The 18,703-nt window shown below is 33.5% G+C and overlaps 2 protein-coding genes across 4 annotated transcripts in view; one reads left to right on the top strand and one right to left on the bottom strand.

Moving 5' to 3' along the window:
* LOC124360510 (neurobeachin-like protein 1) overlaps positions 1-18,703 on the bottom strand; it is a 545,778-nt gene that overhangs the window by 302,255 nt on the left and 224,820 nt on the right. The gene's annotated exons all lie outside the window — the stretch shown is intronic.
* LOC124361270 (adhesive plaque matrix protein-like) overlaps positions 13,631-18,703 on the top strand; it is a 29,893-nt gene continuing 24,820 nt past the window's right edge. The window contains exons 1-3 of the mRNA XM_046815318.1: positions 13,631-13,964; positions 15,468-15,625; positions 17,905-18,018. Coding sequence (XP_046671274.1) covers positions 13,637-13,964; positions 15,468-15,625; positions 17,905-18,018 — 600 coding nt within the window. The 5' untranslated portion in view covers positions 13,631-13,636. The remainder of the gene's footprint in view (positions 13,965-15,467; positions 15,626-17,904; positions 18,019-18,703) is intronic.

Below are 18,703 nucleotides of genomic sequence, written 5' to 3'. Positions count from 1 at the left end.
GTTTAAATGGTTCCATTTTAAAAACGTGTGTTATAGGTTTTGTCTAGTTTTATTTTAAGTTTTGATACCTTCATGTTTTAAGTACTGCTTCTGTAAAAATATCTATCCTTCTAGTTATGATTTGTATGTTATTTCTTTATATAAGAATTTCCGGGAGTCCCAGAAATTTAACCCCATATTATATATTTTTAACAGTTGAAACTAAAAAATCTTATTTAAAGAATACATAAAATATAACACGCTTTAGGGATGTGTCTGAGGGAGGAGTAGTACGGAGCAACTCATGTATTCAAATAGGAATGAGACATTGATTGAAACAAAAGGAACCGAGTTCTAATTACTATGCCTAACGTAGATACTGTTTAACTAAAGATAAAAGTCTAACGTCCAATTTTGACGCTTTTTTGGATCAGTTTATTCTTTTATTATCACATTCACACTAATACGTCCAACCGTGAGTATATTGTTAAAATTATTTGAATAATATATATTACAACAGTTACATTCAGCAAGACGCTGCACTAAGAGGAAGGTGAACTAAGGATAAACGTAACATTCACATTGAATAAACCCTGCCGCCATTAGGAAACACATCAATACGTTGGGTGTATAATAATCTGTTGCTCCTCCGTGCTAAGAGATTGTGTCTAAAACATCGTCGTAGTGTAATCAATTGTGCACCTGATGAGACAATGAGAATATGTCTTCACTTAGGTTGTAAGATATTTTGTTGTCTAGCTATCACTTATGTCAAAACGATGTAAAGAGTTCATTTGCGCTTTTCCGTCACCAAAGTTTTTTGGAATCTCTTTAGATGAACACAACTTCAGATTCTAGGAGGAGGAATGTGAACTGAAGCTAAATTCAACATACACATTGAATAAAACCTTTCCACCATAGATAGCTACGTTACTTGAAGATGAAAATATTACATTACACTACTTATAAACTTCGTAAAATATATTACACAACTTTTTGTAAACATAACTTTTTTATACTAAGACCATAGATACTTACGTTTGTAATTGTTGATATAAGAGATTTAAAACTCTAAAATGTATTTTACCACTGTGTTCACGACATTGATTGGTGCAACTAAGTTGCTATTATGTAGCACAGTTACTACTGAGTGCTACTGTTCAATGAGGCATTTACACACTATTCTCAACGGACCAGTCCAACTACCAAATTTAATAATATTGTTTGGTTCGTATATGGAAAGTGACAAATCTATTACGCTTGGACAGTTAACAAAACGTTGACAACACCGCATGATGCTTATTTGCTGATTGAAGAACACGTCACCTGCAGACTCCACCTCCACAAAGTTCTGATGCCATTCATAACAACTTTAGTATGTACACGCTTATATTGCCTATCGAAGAGTCCAACTGAATCAAGAGTTGCTGATTACTGTGTTGCTTATATTGAGAAAGTGTAATTTTGTAATCAATCGCGAGTATGATTACTACGCTCACTCGAAATGCCCATGTGCCTATTTACCTTTCATAACAAGGTAAATTACCTTGTTCAATAAATCATGTTTGCAAATTGAATTACATTCCAAATTTACAAATACTGAACCCGCAAAATTAGAAAGAAAAACGTTGTACTTCGTATGTTGCCTTAAAATTAAAATTGTTGTTATTTATTATAATGTACTATTATAGAATATATATTAGAATACTTAAGTTAGAGAAAGAAACAGATACTATGGTTTTGTTGTCTTTGCAATGGTTAGTGAATATGTTCTTCCAAATTGTTTTGTATAGATAAACATTTTAAAAATATAAATAGTTACAATTGCAATGTTGTGGGTTCTGGTACATATTAAAATATGGCAATTCAGAATTTAAAACTTAAGTTAGGCTATACATTTATAATTAAATTAATGTTTCAATTATGATGTGCCAATTATTACGTAGAACAGCAAGACTTTCACTCTGAGGTTGGTTGATCGTACCGGTTATGTTTGGATATTTTAATAAATTTATTAAAGTTCATAAAATGTAAATGTTCAGAATTTTTATAAATTAAAGATGAATTAATAAAATTGTCTATTTTCATAAGTTAAGTTTGGGTTATACTATGATAGTTTTCTTGAAAAATTAGAATTTGAAAAAGGAAAAGTTGAAAGTCTATGAGTGTGGTGTTCTGATAAAGTAGTAAAGGTATGGTCTTATACTGATTTTGCGGCTCTTACAGCCTAACAAATGTTTGACTTTTTGTGTCCTAGCACTAGTTCTAAGGAAAATGAAACCAATTTTGGACCAAGTGCTCACATTTAAGTCTATTCACGAGCCCAGTCAAATGGAGAAGAATGAGGAGGTGGCAGACAACTCAAATGGTAGTTAGTACTCAACAATGTTGTTAACAACCTTCTTTAGTATACTTGTCATCTTAAAACTCCCTACAATTTTGATTAAATAGAATTTTGATAGTAAAATAATGAAAAGGATTATTATTTTATATATAATAATATAAACTTATTTATTTTATTTGAACAACTTTTAAAATTGTAGGGGAGAATACATTTAGGTTGAATAACTTTTATTTTAAATTAAGTTGATTAAAATAAAGGGGTAGGGTACGATAAGCGGACCCTGTTTTTTATATCGAAGAATGTAATCATCGATACCTAATATTCGCATCTCATATCCTAGACTATCAATCGATATAAAAGTATCTATAGTCCTCAATAACAATCATTTGTTTTAAATTCAAATATGAATTTAATATTCACAGTGATCAAACAAATCATTATAACTAAAATTAGGAAAACTGAAGACGACCACATTTGCTCCTCTCACAGTTACAGTTGTTTCTTTCCCACAAATTTCACATAATGGGTTTTTCAGTACGAGTCCAAAATGTTCAAGCCACTAAAACATGTCTTATCATCTTTCAAAGCAATGTCGTGTAGTTTTCTATAATTGACTGCCATTTTTAATAATAAATGTTACTTATATGTAAAATTGAAATATTACCGTACGTGTATTATTTGAAAGTGTTTACAGCTATTGATATAGGTTTTTTAAGTTAATTGTTCAAAATAATTAATCAGTATCTTATATAACCACAGATTATATCGATGGTTGTGATTAAGTAATATCGTTTGCCAATTTCGATATAAAAAACCGGGTCCGCTTATCGTACCCTACCCAAATAAAGAATGTGATGGTGAGGCCGATGAATAAACAATTAATTTAACAAAAGCAAAATTACATAACAATAAAATTATCCTAACATCAACAAGAAATTATCTAAATAATTGTTCACTTATTATATTTAAAAGTGATTTGCATCATATTTATGATAAATGAGTAATGGGTGATTTATGAAATGCCACAGTAGTTAGCATTACACATGTTGCAAATTAATTGTTTTACATTATATAGAATCATTAATATACAAATAAACTATACGAAACCAATTAAATGTAAATATTTGTAATCAATCTATTAATACATAACAATACATTTTAGGCAATACTAATAATATCAATGGAATTTTATAATAAAACTAATTGAAAAAAAAAACTTGTTTCAAGTTCACAATAAACTACATTGCATTTTTGTGTACGCATGATTGGTTTACTAAGAGAAAATAAATAGTTATCAATGCAAAAAATGTCACTAAGATGAAGAAAAATAATGATAATGACCTCAGGAAAATAACTTAAGTCAAGGATAGAAAAAATCCCAGATTTCGGACCATGGAAATCCTAGTACTGCCAACCCAAAACTATAACGATACCTCCCCCCTCCCCTTACCAAACATGCTATAGCACATGGAAACATGTAAACCAAAAGTGCAAAGGAAATATGTTTCACTAACAAACGTAGCAAACTTTTCAATCCTCCGTTAAACTGGTTTAGTTTACATAGAGAGAGCACATACCAAGAAGTAATTTGGTAGAAACAACATTTATTGGAGGATAATCACACGGATAATCAGATGACTGTGGTCAGTAATGACAGAGTTAAAATCTAATTTTATATATATACATTTCTTGAATAATGCAATTATTGGAGGAATAATTGAAATGTAAAACATCTTTCATGTTTATTCTCTAAGAGGGTCAAAATTAAAATGTTATTACATTGGCGTGTTACACCAAGAAAAGCAAATTGTATCAAATAATGCAAGCGTTACAATTAAGACAAGAATATAATAAGTGACAGTACATTATAATTAGGGAACCAAATTGACGCAAGCAAGTGCTTGTTTGTTGTGTTTACTACAAGTGAGACAAAGACTAAAAAGGAGAGCGCAAGGCTGCTTGCTCATTGTCCCAATTGTGGTGACCTGAGTATCAGTCACAGAATGACAGGGCCTGAGTGGCCATTGTTTGCCGTTGTGTGTTAAGGTCAGTTCAGTACATTCGTCTTCCAGCAATTAAAGTGGCAGCAAGCAGAATGGCGTTCGTCGTGGTTATCTGAAGGCGCAAGATTTACAAACGAGAAATGAACATGTGTTGTGAACTAAAAGTAGTAAGTTTGAACTGTTTTGGAAACATAAGTGTGAATATGTGTTAATATAATAATAATAAAACGTTTGTCTTATTGCCCAGAGGAAAATCTGTGGCTGCCTAACATAGGTACAACTCCGAGGAAATTCATTAAAGATTTGCTAAGGGGTTCGAATAGCTTCCCTATAAAGATTTTGTACAAGAATAATGCAATTGAATGTTCTTGGCGTTGATTAAACCTGCTCAATAAAGTTAAAATAAATAAAAAGTTATTTAGTGGGAAAAGTTTAAAATATTGAATAAAATGAATAGTAAGTATGAATGGCAGTTCACATGAGAAAGTAAGAGATTATTCTTATGATTACGAGACTACACTATCTTAAATATCACAGGCCAGAATAAGTTAAAGGCGAGCGTGATATTAATAAAAAAATAGCATATGATTTTATTTGTTTCTTTGATAATTATATAATGAATTAATTATTCATTATTAGTGGATAGAACGTATGACACAACGGCTCTTCATGGAAATATTGTCGTAAAACTAAGAGGTACATAGAGAGGATGAAGTGATGTACTACGTTGAAGAAAGTTAATATATCGTACAATTTCGATTAACTCTTGTTCCAGATAACTGCGGTGCTTCTCACACGAGAACCTGCTCAATCAAACACGACAAGGAAGAGAACTCACGGAAGAGCTTCTGAAGAGCAAAAACCTGTAGAGATCAACGACAGGGCTTTTCGGATAAGGAGGCTTATTGCTGACGAATGGTCCTGAGTAACCAGGTCACACGAGAAAGTTGAATTTTAAGCCAGTTTCTGAGTGGGCATATTTCCGCGTGTAACAGTATCAAGGTTGATATTCTGATTCCGAACTACAGAAATGAGGAAAGAATGGAACACACTTCCCTGTAGTATAATTGCCAGTGAGGTCGTACTCACATTTAACAACAGCCAAATTTGAAGTTGAGGGAGTTCTAATAATTATGTGTAGAAAGTTTTTAAACTAAAAGAACAGTTTACTTCTTTTTGTGTTAACTTATGACATCAGACTAATGCGCTAAGTAACTACAATTATCAAGTTGGTACTAGTTATTTAATCAAGATTAGTTATTAAGGAAACAAATAATTCCACAGTGGTATTTAGGTACCGAGACAGCACACTGTTATCTGCAAGATCTGATTCTATAATGAAAGTCACACTGAGCCGTAGCCGATGTCTAGCCGACCAGGGCTTAAGTGGGGCACGGGCGCGCGGAGCTACAGCTACAGTGATATAATTGCGCACCTCATGCACCACATCTTATGTAACAACCAGGAATACAGGCTAGGCCGTCTGCTAATACAGAGCAGTTATGTGCCCGTGTCTTAGCGTTCAACTGTATTAGCTCATAAAGTTTACAACACAGCACAATATATTACATTGCCAGAAACATCAAGAGAAACAGAGGAGGATGGGAATAGAAATGTTGATAAGGCAGTCCAAGCCCATAGTATGTGTACAGGAGTCGTATGACTACGCGGCTCCTGCTGTACTGGTAGTTATCTTCTGCAATAAGTAATCGATGTCATATAACAGAATATGATTGAGAACTGTCCATAAAACACAAATTACTCTGACCCACTTGTCACTTCTCTGCAACTGCTTTGTAAGTGATTGTTCCGTACCATCACAGAAATCATGCTCCTCTCTCTATCTTTTATGGTAAAACACTACATCAATCGAGAATGATGACTCATAGTAGCCACAATAAACCGAATATAATATAATATAGGAGTTGTGAAAGCAAGAGAGTGGACCGTCAGAGACGACATCGTGTAAAGGACAGTAGACAAGACAAAGCCAAAGACAAGACAAGACAAGACAAGACAAAGCCAAGAAGAGACAAGACAAGACAAGAGACTTTATTTGTATCATAATAATAAAGTACGTAAGGGCGAATTTATGGCCTTAAGGCCCTGTCTTACAATTAACCCTAATACAACAATACTTCTTAAGTCAAGAATAACTAATATATTAAAAAAAACTACAAAACTATATAATTAAAGGTCTGTTTAAAAATGTTATACACATAACTTATTCATACACACATTCATTAGCACTCCATCCGTCGTCCAAAGACCTACTCCAACTAACTCATCGCTGACTAGCTATCTTTTCTAGCAATTGAGCGACAACGATATGATTAAAAACGACAAATGATAAGCGGTAGCGCATTGGGCGGCCATAATCATGATTATATAGTCGAACTAAATTAAACCGGAGTGTTAACCTCTCCAACGTTACTTTATCAAACACAAAATTGTAGTACTTGTACGTACCCTCAACATTTTTTCGGTCTTCAAAAAGGCTTTTTTTTATTACAGTCCCTTCAATATCACTCCCCAGAAGCCATCGTAATTAATTACAAACGGCAATCAACCAGAATAGGAAATATCCAAAAGTTTTCACCCCTTCAACGAACACGGTCATTTACAGAGGAGCTCTTCGTATTGGAAAAAACTAGAAAGAAAAAAAGACAATAATCCAATTTAAAATTTAATACACGACGTCTTCCATTGTCATGTGTGGATCCAAACATTATTTATTGTACATGTTAAAAATATGACCTGGAAAACATTTTATAAAACATTTGTACCAGAAAAAGGTATAGTAAATATATATATATATATATATATATATATATATATATATATATATATATATATGGGTGAATTTTGAATTGATCCAAAATCATAACTCAATATTTTATCTGTATTTTATTTAAATATTATCTTATATCATAAGTTTTTAAAGATGTGATTGGATATCAAGGCTGTTTAGCAATAGCTGATATTACAATTTTTCTACATTCTAAATATCTTTCATGTTTTTTTAAATCATTTTCAACAGTCCCTTTTATTTGCCCAATGTCCGTTTTGTCTCAATCTTCATAGTTCATTTTGTAAATACCCATGTTACCTCTAACAATTTGTCTTTTGGATGTCAAAGTATATTTACTTACTTTACATCGGCATGAAACTAAACACTCCTTAAACAGAATCTTTTCATAAGACGATATTTAGTTAAGTTTATGGTATGTCGCATGTATCATGTATTAATTTGGCGATAAACCGCAATGAAAATATAATGAACTGGAACAGGTGGGTTAGTGAAACTGACGCCCAGTATAAAATAAGAGCGCTCCAAACTCGGCATGTGGAAATACTCGAAAAACAGGTATTACATACTTAATCTTCAACTGGTGCAAAATAACAGCCAATTTTATTGCTCAGTATGAATTAAAATTTAATGCCCTGAAAATCAAAAATATACGGCTATCACGTTCCAAAATGGAATAAATAATGAAAAAACTGCTTTATTGAAATGAACTGATGAAATGAAAACAAAACTGTTTTAACTGATTTAAGACACAGGTATTTTATTTAAGAAATTAAAACATCTTTTATTGTTGAAAATAACAATAACAATACCACTACTATTAAAGCCACGCAATAGAAATGAAAGTGCGAGGAAAAAATATATATAACATTATAAATAATCAAGTAAAGCATTAATTCAAGGTATTAGTCTATACAAAAGACTAATATTATTATTTATCTTTGTTTTATAGATCTCACGCTATAATTGTTCATAGTTTGTTATCAAAGATTTGTTTGTTATTTAATATATGATTAATTAATTAAAAGCATAAACCCTGAACCAATCAGAAACGAGGTACCCTAGTATAACTAAGTTCAATGTGGTCCCACAGCTGATCATGGCTGAAAAATGTAAAATCTTTGGAAAAGTCACTATATGAGTGACTACTATGTGAGTTCACTTTCTTATGTTTCAGAAACATTACCGAGCGGCCTGACCTGCACCACCCATCCTCAGGCACTTTATAATATCATACCCGACCACTAGACCACTATACTACTACTAAACCATACTACTACTGCTACTACACTACCATTCATACTAGACGCTACATTAGTACACACAACACTACTACACTATTATTACATAGAACCATGCTGACTTGATCTCCCCTGGGCCAAACACAATGATGTGATGCCGTTACATATTATAGATAAACTAACACTGAATTATTTTTGTACTAAATGTAACAAGCCAGTTCTCATATTAAATCGTGTTTCCTTTCTCTTATTTTAAATTATAAATTTTATCCTCAAAATTCTAGCACATTCTATTTATTAAATGCTATTAAAGATATCAAGTTCTTCATGATAAGTTATCGTGGAGGATGATCAACTGAAGCCTGCGCACAGGCTGAATGCCCATGCAGGCTTTATTCCTTATTAATTATTTAAGTAATATCTTAACTAGATAACTAGTAAACTATTGGTTTTAAACAATTCTGTTTAGTGCTTTACTATTGTAATTTTTAAGTGTATTTCATGTACAGTTGATGGAATAAACATTCATTCATTCATTATACAAAGTGCGCCTGCACATGTGCTTTGATTACACATCTAACGTCATACTACTTTAGTCTCGGTTTCATCTAAATACGATCAAGCCCATAGAAGACTTTCTGTTTTCAGTCACTCCTACCTATTACAATAAGTTGTCATAAACTAAAATTCAATAATTAGAGAAGGAAAAGAAATCATGAGCAATATTTAAGTCCATTCAATACCACTACTATATCTTCAAGAATGGTTGCAGATCACCACTTGGACATGTACACATTATAAAAACAGGTTCAGTTGAAGGAATCGATTAGGATAAATCCAGTCCGCACTGTATGATTGGTATATATTATTACACATATACGGTAACAAATTGATCATTATGAAGGACCATGATCTTTTGGCACAACAGTATACGTTACGTGACGGTTGTGATAGTTTAGCTTTACATCTGTAATAAGGTCACCATAGTGATTGACCTGATCGCAGAGTGGAGACATATAAACAGGAAATTATTCCCTAGCGAAGGTTACCATTATGGTTGTACTAAGAGAAAGGAAGACAAATGAGAGGGTAAATTGTTTGACCTGAATACGTGTAAGGAGATCAAAAATAGTTCACTGCTCACATTGACTTACACGGTAAGCCACCTTAATAAAACGCCGACCCTCTCTCGCGCGTTAATATTTCACAAGTCTACTACGGTACTGTGATTGACATTTATTGCATAATTTGTTGTTCTTATTGATGATATTCAATTAAATAGAATCCGTGTTACTCCTTTTACAACTATGAGAGTTGTGTTATACTTTTTTGCATTAGTATACTCCAAATATTAAAGTTAAAAATTGCTTTACAAACGAATTTAGTCGTTGTGCTGCATCACAATGATTAAGACGACTGGTGTAAAGCATGTAGGTTGAACATATACTGATGGTTCCTGGTAAATCTTAAAAGTAAGTGTGTTTTTAGTTCAGTGTGTATAAATAATTGATTCATAAATACATCTTGATTCGTCACTGACCAAATGTTTTAGTCAGAATTTATTTCCAACAAAAGTAACACCTTGGACGTAAGAACTTCAGCAAAATGTATCTATATGACAAAATCGAAATCACATAATAGGAAAACTGGATAAAGAATTCTAGCCGACAAAGAGGGAAGAACATGAAGAAAGACATTAAACTTTTATCACGTACATATACAAATGTAAATGACTAATGCTATTTTTATGAACATTCTTTAATACTTTATATATATTATCTCACAAAAATATTTTCACTTTAAACTTTATAATATTTCCTACCAATTTCTGTTTTGTTTTTTTTGTAAAATTAAGTGCATAGATTCTTTTAATACCATTAAAAAGTAAATCCACGATAAAAAATTTAAACTTAAATTTTTACGATTAATTTAAACATTAATAATTAAGTTTACGAATTTTACCCTTAAAACAGACCTTGTGTAAAAGACAGACGTCCCTTAAAATGAACTCAAGGAATTCGTGGGTTCGTATTTCAGACTTTATAAGGAATTCTATTTATATTCATTATTTTGTTGACCATCAACTACTTCGAAAGGGCATAAGCTATATCTGCATTACTGTAAGATATAGGTATTTTAAAGACATATATAATTTTGATTTCGTTGGAATATTCCAGTAGACTAACTGGGTCCAAATAGTACATGGGAAACTCCTAAACTAGACTATCCATAATCCTCCAATAATATTGAAACGAATGTAAGATGGGAAGATATTTGTGTACACTACTTAGCACTACTTATCTTTATAGTTATTATGAAAAAAACAAAAGGTATATTGCTCATACCTTTAGCTCAAACAGCAAAAGTGATGAGCTCGTACTAGACAAGTAATAACAGTCTGTCTATCTCTAACCAAACGTTCCTTATCGTTAGCCTTGCAAGTATTATAGTAAAATATCGAACACAGAGCCACAACATCCTGGGTTACAAGGCCTGTACGAGTGGACACTATGGAAGTTATTTGGGACATTTTTCACGCTAACTAATCAAGTGACCTTTCATGTGGACGCGGTGACCACAGGGCCATACAGTTATGTGTCACGTGTATTTACTGGTGGTTATTCAAGGGTTAGAAAGGCGGTGAAAGGCGCCCAATACTTTTAATCAACCAAGTATAAATAGAGTAGGAAGTGTCGTTGGGTGATATCGTTCAGTGGTGAAGTGATCGACAAGTAACATGGCCAGCCAGGTGGGTCCAGTGCGGCGCGTGTGTGCGAGTGTCAGTGTTCTAGTCCCAAAAAGTGTTTCCTATATTGTTAATAATTTATCTTACAAATTTAAGCCTTAAAATATCCTGTGTATCACTTTTGTAAGGTTTGCCGGTTTCCTTTTAGTTTCATCCTACTAGTTCATACGATTAACAAAAATATACCCGAGGATTTTACTGCACCGAGTGATCACCAGATCTCTACTCATTAATTTGATGATCGTTTAGTTATATTTAATGAAATATTGTGAAAAATACGCTAAAGTCGATTAGTAATCATTATAATGTGATTAATATTCTTAAACTGCTATACAAAAATATACTAAATTAAGCCGTTGAATAGAACTAATAATATAAATAGATTTAACACATCATAATAGTATGAAATAATCAACTGAAAATATTTTGACTCAATAGATTATTGTTCCTACTGTTTACTATTTAACTAACACATGAAATGTACCAGAGCCAACATGCAGAGGCTACAACATTAACGGAAAGAGTAATAACTTGTACGTGCAAAAACCACCATTTCATTTTTAAATTGCAATTAGGTATTAAAATGATTTATCACGAATAATTTTTAACAATATGCATAATGAGGAACAGGATGATCATAAAATATTCTTATGACAAGACATTATCCACAAAGTACGACATTTCATCAAACCACATGAAATACAGAGTGTGTTTCAAAAGTAAATTACTTATACAGACATGAATTACTTAGATTATTCTAAGCACCAATAAAATTGAATGCCAATAAACAAGAAACATTAGTATGACAATTTTAATTGTACAACTTTCTATAACAATATCATAATGTAATCACAAATTCATGAAATATGATCAGATTCAAATTCCTTTCATTGTTACATTCTCTAATGAGACTGCTTATAGAGGCTTACCTACTAAAACAAAACTGATAATGAGGCAGACCAAGGTGCACTAGTTTTACTACTTACACTTTTGTAATGTAAGAGACAGGCTTGCTATTTTTCTCCAGATAAAACATAAATAATAACATGAGCCATTTAAGAAGGCAAATTGATATCAAGTAAATTTATGCTACAGAATAACTCAATTACCTTAGAAAATGAAATCTTACATTATTAAATGATTTCATATTCGATAATAACTTCTGTGTAGAGTTTCTTTTCTTAATATAGAAATAACGGGCATTCATATTGAATAGAAAAAATTGTATTTTAAAAAGTATTTTTATGTAAAGGCCTACTATAACGGTGTTAACAGCAATCATAAAATGAAATTTCCTTTGCAAACCAGTAAAGTTAGATTTGCATAATGTATCATTACATCATTGTTACATTCTCTAATGAGACTGCTTATAGGGGCTTATCTACTTAAACTGAAAGGCTTTACTGAAACAAAACTGATAGTGAGGCAGGTCAAGGTGCAATAGTTTTACTAAGCACAAAACACACACACACACACACACACACACACACACACACACACACACACACACACACACACACACACACACACACACACAGCCATATTTCGGATAGGTAGAAGATTATTAAATATCTTTTGGGATTCTGTGATGGCCTGTTAGTTTAATAGAAACTTAATATTGTTATTTATTTTAATATTAGTGTATTTAGATAAAAATGTTTACTCATAATTTACAACACTTTGTACAATGTGTTGTAGTTTCCATTATTTACTTACTATAATAGACTGATCTAAATGTTAATAATTACGTGTAGATCTTGTGAATTCGAAGAAGAAGGCAAGTTGATATGTGGATTCAATGAAGAAGCAAATTTTTATTTGACCATCTCCACGGCATCCTTGGACCCTAATAAATATCTCGGATAATAAAAGACCTTCAAGTATACCATTCCATCATTTCAGTTTTTCATTTTGAGATTGTCCAATAGTCGACCTTGAAGGTCTGAACACTCTCAACTGAAATTTATCACGTTCCTACTCGGATGCAAAATTGCCAAGGGGATGTTTAGACAAACACTTAAAGTGCAAGTTTAATATTACAAAAAATATTTTTTATTGAACCTTCCAGCTCGCATTTATAAAATATACATAAAGGATAGCTAGTAAAATAACTCCAAATGGAAATAGTTATTCTGAAATGAAATATTAATTTACACATGCAACTTCATTTATAACGCGTTTATTCTAAAGAGGAGAAGAAATGTTACTTACTAATTTATCAAAACCAAAAAAAAAGGTTAAATGTCGTGTTAAAAGTACTTGCTACGTTTATTGTTTATCTCGAACGTTCAAAACTAACTACCTGTTTCAGAAATAGAATGTCCTTCATATGTTTGTTTAATCCTCGTGCCATTACAAAGGATTTACATTATTATTATTCTTTTCGAAAGTATCCCACCCCTTCCATTTGTACATTAACGGTTACAATCATTGTAACAGGTATTGACCTGTCGACCTATTGAATTACTTGAGTGTGATTGCAATTTCCAGATTCTCATCGCAGCCGTTCTAGCCATGTTGGCCGTCTGTGTGAGTGCGCAGTATGGCCACCACTATGAGCCCAAAGCCCATTACGTGGAGGACTACTACGACCCTCACCCCAAGTACAAGTTCGAGTACGGCGTCCACGACCCTCACACTCACGACATCAAGAACCAGAAGGAGGAGCGTGACGGGGACGTGGTGAAGGGATTTTACGAGCTGGTGGAGCCGGACGGTTCCAAGCGCGTCGTCCACTATACAGCTGATCACCATACTGGCTTTAACGCCGTCGTCCACAGGGAACACAACGTCCATCCTCAACATTACGCTCAGCCAAAATATGACTACAAACCCTCTTACAGTCACTATTAATCCAAATATTGTAGCAATGAGTTGCCTCTAAATCAATAATTGTTATTTGTGATACAGTAGTTCTAGGTGCTGTGAAAAGTTGTTGTTTGTTATTTTTATATGCGCAAATATACAGTATATTAATTTTTATAAATATGTCTTTTAATGTGTAACGAAAATCCTAAAAAATCACGATGATATAATTTCATGAATAAGACAAAAATCAGTGGTTTAGGCCAATAACCAAGAAATCAATGATGATCAAGTTGTGTCTAAAATGGAGTGTTTAACAAACATAATAACATCAAGGAATACAAGTACAACACACAATACAAGGTTAATCATACAACAAAGTAAGGAATGGAATATTCAAAATATTATTATTGAACAATAACAAAAAAATAGAATGTAAAATGAAGTGATATATTCCCTTCCGATGCGAAAAAAGTTCTAAGATATTTCAATGAAAAAGAGGATTTAAAAAAATGGGAATGTGCAATAAAATATATGCCAAATTTACTTCCACAAGAGAATAATACATACAGACAAAGACTAACTATAAGTGAGAACTTTGTGCATGAACTGCCAGATACCTTACCTTAACTATCCATGCCAATTGTTCCCACCTATAATTAGCCTTGATTTGGTTTGTTCAAAATTAAGGCACTGAGAAGTGCTCGCAACCTCTGAGATCCATCCGCATATGCAATCTTCCTCTAGGGGCTCCCGACCACTTCAGACGTCTGACTTTTTGGAGCTCCTGGCTAATAACGGTATTTTGAAGATTCCTACATCTGGGAGCTACGGGCCAGACTTATGTGAGTTTCTTGTCTCTGTAAGCTTTCAGCCTCTAGGAGCTCCTCTGGGTGTTCCCAGCTCGTGGAAGATTCCAGTCACTGAGGTCCCAGCCCGTCGAAGATTCCAGTCACTGAAAGTTCCTAGCCGGTGGAAGCTTCTTGAAGCTTTCAAGCTATGGAATCTCCAATTCTCCAGAATTCGACAAGCTTTCAGCTTCTTGTAAGTTCCAGCAACCTAAATATTACTAGGTCTTTATTCAATTCGTTTTGTGCAAAGTTGTTTATAATTTATTGTTGGCGAATAGACTAAAAGGCTTGTCGACAGATCTTTCCTGTTTGTATCACCCTCTATTTCCAGCTAGTTTTGACATCCAAACCATCATTATCAGTGTCCTCAGTTAACATTTATTTTATAGAAATCAGGAGAAAAATTTTGACGAAGTCCATGGGTTATTACAGTGTACAGGGTATGACTTTAAAAACGGGAATAGGTATAAGGTATAACGAGTAAGAGGAAAATAATGAGTAAGAGGAAAAAACAACATTTTTAATAATAGGTGTAAGGTGAACTGCGTTTTGTTGAAAACCGTTACCTAGCCTCTGTAAGGTAAATTATGGCCAGTGATAGAAATTTACATCTCAGGATTATTCTGCGTCATTCTCCATATAATATTTCATAGGACTCCTGGAGGAATTTATCTGAAACATTCTTGTAGCTTCACAAAACAACGTTAAAGTAACATATGGTGATTTAATATCCAATATCCGCACTCAATACTGTCTCATTGCTCCAATTCCACAGAGCCCAACAGGGATGTTACTCGGACCTGTTACTCAGACTATGAGCAACGGGAAGTTCCTTAACATGTTTGAGGTGAGTTATAATAATTGGAAGAAAACTACATCTCACCATCTCATTTTGTTTCCTTACCAATGTCTTCCCCTAATGGACAATTACAAGCGCTTTTACTGGAACCTCCATGTAGACTAGGAAACTTCGCACTACAAATCTGAGGTAACTTATAGTGATCTGGAAAATTCCAATCTCTGCATTCAATGTCATACCAGTGCTCCGGACGGTATTTTAATTACCTTCAATAACTCGTTACCTGGGCCATTACCATAATCCCATGTATATTCCCTAACATATTTAATGTAAGTGTGGTATTTGGAAGAAAGCCACATCTCGGCATCTTAGGGATGGAAAATTACCACATGGTATATTTGAAAGTACTCCTATTAGGAGAGTTTCTGGAAACCCTGATATAGACTAGGAGACTACCCATAGAAACTCTGAGATAGTTTATAGTGATAATTTAAATTCAACTCTCAGCACTCCACTATGTACCGTTTTTCCAGGATGGTTTTGTTATTTTCATCCAATAGCGACATCATTATAAAGCTAAACAAGAAATTTGATGTTTCCTCACACTTCTGGGGTAAATATTGGTATTTGTAAAAAAAAAAAAAAAAAAACAGCATCTCCAAAATAAGTTTTGTCTGCACTATACATACGAGTAGTTTTATGATAAAACTCTCAAAGGGATTTCCTGGTTAAAGTGTTTTATCCAAAAATAAAATTAACGTTTGACCAATCTGGGGCACTTTCGCTTAAAAAAAGATTCAACAAAATGATTTCAGTAGTTTCGAAAAAATCGAGACACACAATAAAAGGTACTTACTCCTTTTTGAAGCCAGTAAAAATAGACTAAAAGAGAATATAATTACCAAAATATCTTATGAAACTTCATGATATTTGCAGATTACTTTGTTGAGAGTACCTCTGTAACCAAAAAACAAATTCTGTGATATTTGTGTTACTAGTGTGCTATTGGATTCTAACAAACCTTTCTATTAAGCTTTAGCGCCTGCACAGATTATTACGAAACTTCCGCATATAAGCATGTTGGAAACTATCCTTTTGAAACCCCAGGTAATTAGCCACCTTTACATCTGGCCTCTAAGGAACACTGTCTTATCGAGACTTTTGTAACCACCGATCACTCGAAGCTTGCCACATATTAAACGAAAAGACGTCACCATCCAAAATCAACTAGTATTTGAACCTTCCTGAAACATGTGACATGGCAAAATCTGAGTTGTATGGACAGATAGATTCTGGGATATCCCGTTCTCGGCTGGTTTCTAGAGTTTGATAGGTCTACTTGTATCAATCACGAAATATTGAAAATTTCGGTTTCTAAGAACGCACGGTGTCTGGCCAAGGAATGTCTGACCTAAATATTTCGGCTCCTAAGAGCCCGTTTACTTGGAAGCTCCCGAACTCTAGGTATACTGGACTTTTAAACCTTCAAGCATATACGATATACCAGCCTATGAGCTTACAACGTCCCAGAGCTTTTTGAGCACATAAACTTTCAGTAATGGTCAAATAAATTACGTTAAGTAATCGCAAGGGTTTTGCCTCCGAAACGTACTGCTTCTACAAGTCTGCTGTATGAGAGGTACTCAGTTCCCAAACTAATTTCAATAGTTGCAGTTCTTGAAAAGATCGTTACAGTAATTCAAAAATAAATGCCTAATAAAATAGGAGCACTTATAATTTGAAGTTTAATTTAAAATAATTCATACAAAACATTTGTATTTTGATATTTTCTTAATTTGATTTACAAAGTACAACCGTGAGCTCAAAATGTAAACAACACTCAAATTTCATCACACCCTTGAATGTAATTATCGATTATCACCAAATTTGTAGAGAATGCCAAATTTTAGGACGAACAGTTTCTCCAGAATGAGTTTTATTTATTTTAATCTATGACAGTCAGATATAAGAAAGGTTTGGATGCGGAATGATTGACATAATGATAAACAATGTCGTAACACAAAACGATCTGTTTCAAACTTATAATGTTGAAGCCGACAACGTGGAGTTGATACTATGTAATATAACCATTACATAACTAGGCCAGTTTTTGACAAAGCTCAGTGAATTTTGGTAGAACGACAGAATGAGTCAGAGAACAACGGAGAGCCGCAGGAGTTGTCCGGGCTTTGTTAATTGCCAAGTGTGCGCATCCAGTGAATCTACAAGGGAGTAGATAATACTATAACAAACATAATATTTACGTGTGAAAAACATAGTAAGCAATTGTTTGTAAGAAGCCAAGTACGAAACAACCATGACTGTAGCACTGTAGCCTCGACCGTGACCCGGCCTTCCACCAGACCATCCCGACCGCCCGCCCGCCAAGATCACGGCCGCCAAGTGGCGCTACCGTCTCGCCAACCACGCCCACGGTCAAGGTCTGTTTTGATTCTAACAGAAGTCAAACACCTCCCATTACCTGTATTATTCAGTTGCAACAACTACGGCTTCAATTCTAAATTTCAAATAAAATTTAAAATAATTTTAGATTATAAATTTTACTATAATTGTTTATATCAACATCTAGTATGTACAGTATATACACACTTAATGCAGGCTAACTTTCATCCTAAATTCCCAATCCAGGCTATTTCCTTACTACTGAAAGTTATCAATGGTTCAAAAAGTAAGTAAGCACGTTTAAGAAACCAACTGAGATCAGCCTAAATGCCCATTGTCAAAAATTGTATTGCATGTTAGGGTGAATGACTCCCAATAGGGGAAGACGTTCAACCCATTGCGAAGTTTCTTTTCGTTTGTTTATTAGCCTAATTATTAGTTTTACAACAACAAAGTTTTTAATTTTAGGTCAATTGAATTTATAAATTTTGAAAATGGTGGTTTAATTACTTTGTGAACAAATTAACAATTAAGTTTAATATAAGATTTTAAGAACGGATAAAGTTGGATGGTTTTTTTTCCCTCGTAATTTGTAAGTATGCTCGACATGCAGACTTATAAGTGCAGATAAGTGGTGGAGAGCTCGTAATTTTGTTTACAGTGAGTTCCCATTCACATTTATAGCCCCGTGTGACATTTGTTGGGAAAATCAGTGCAGGCCCG

Source organism: Homalodisca vitripennis, chromosome 4, assembly GCF_021130785.1.
Source record: "Homalodisca vitripennis isolate AUS2020 chromosome 4, UT_GWSS_2.1, whole genome shotgun sequence".
Lineage (NCBI taxonomy): Eukaryota > Metazoa > Arthropoda > Insecta > Hemiptera > Cicadellidae > Homalodisca > Homalodisca vitripennis.
This window is presented reverse-complemented; position numbering and strand designations above follow the sequence as displayed.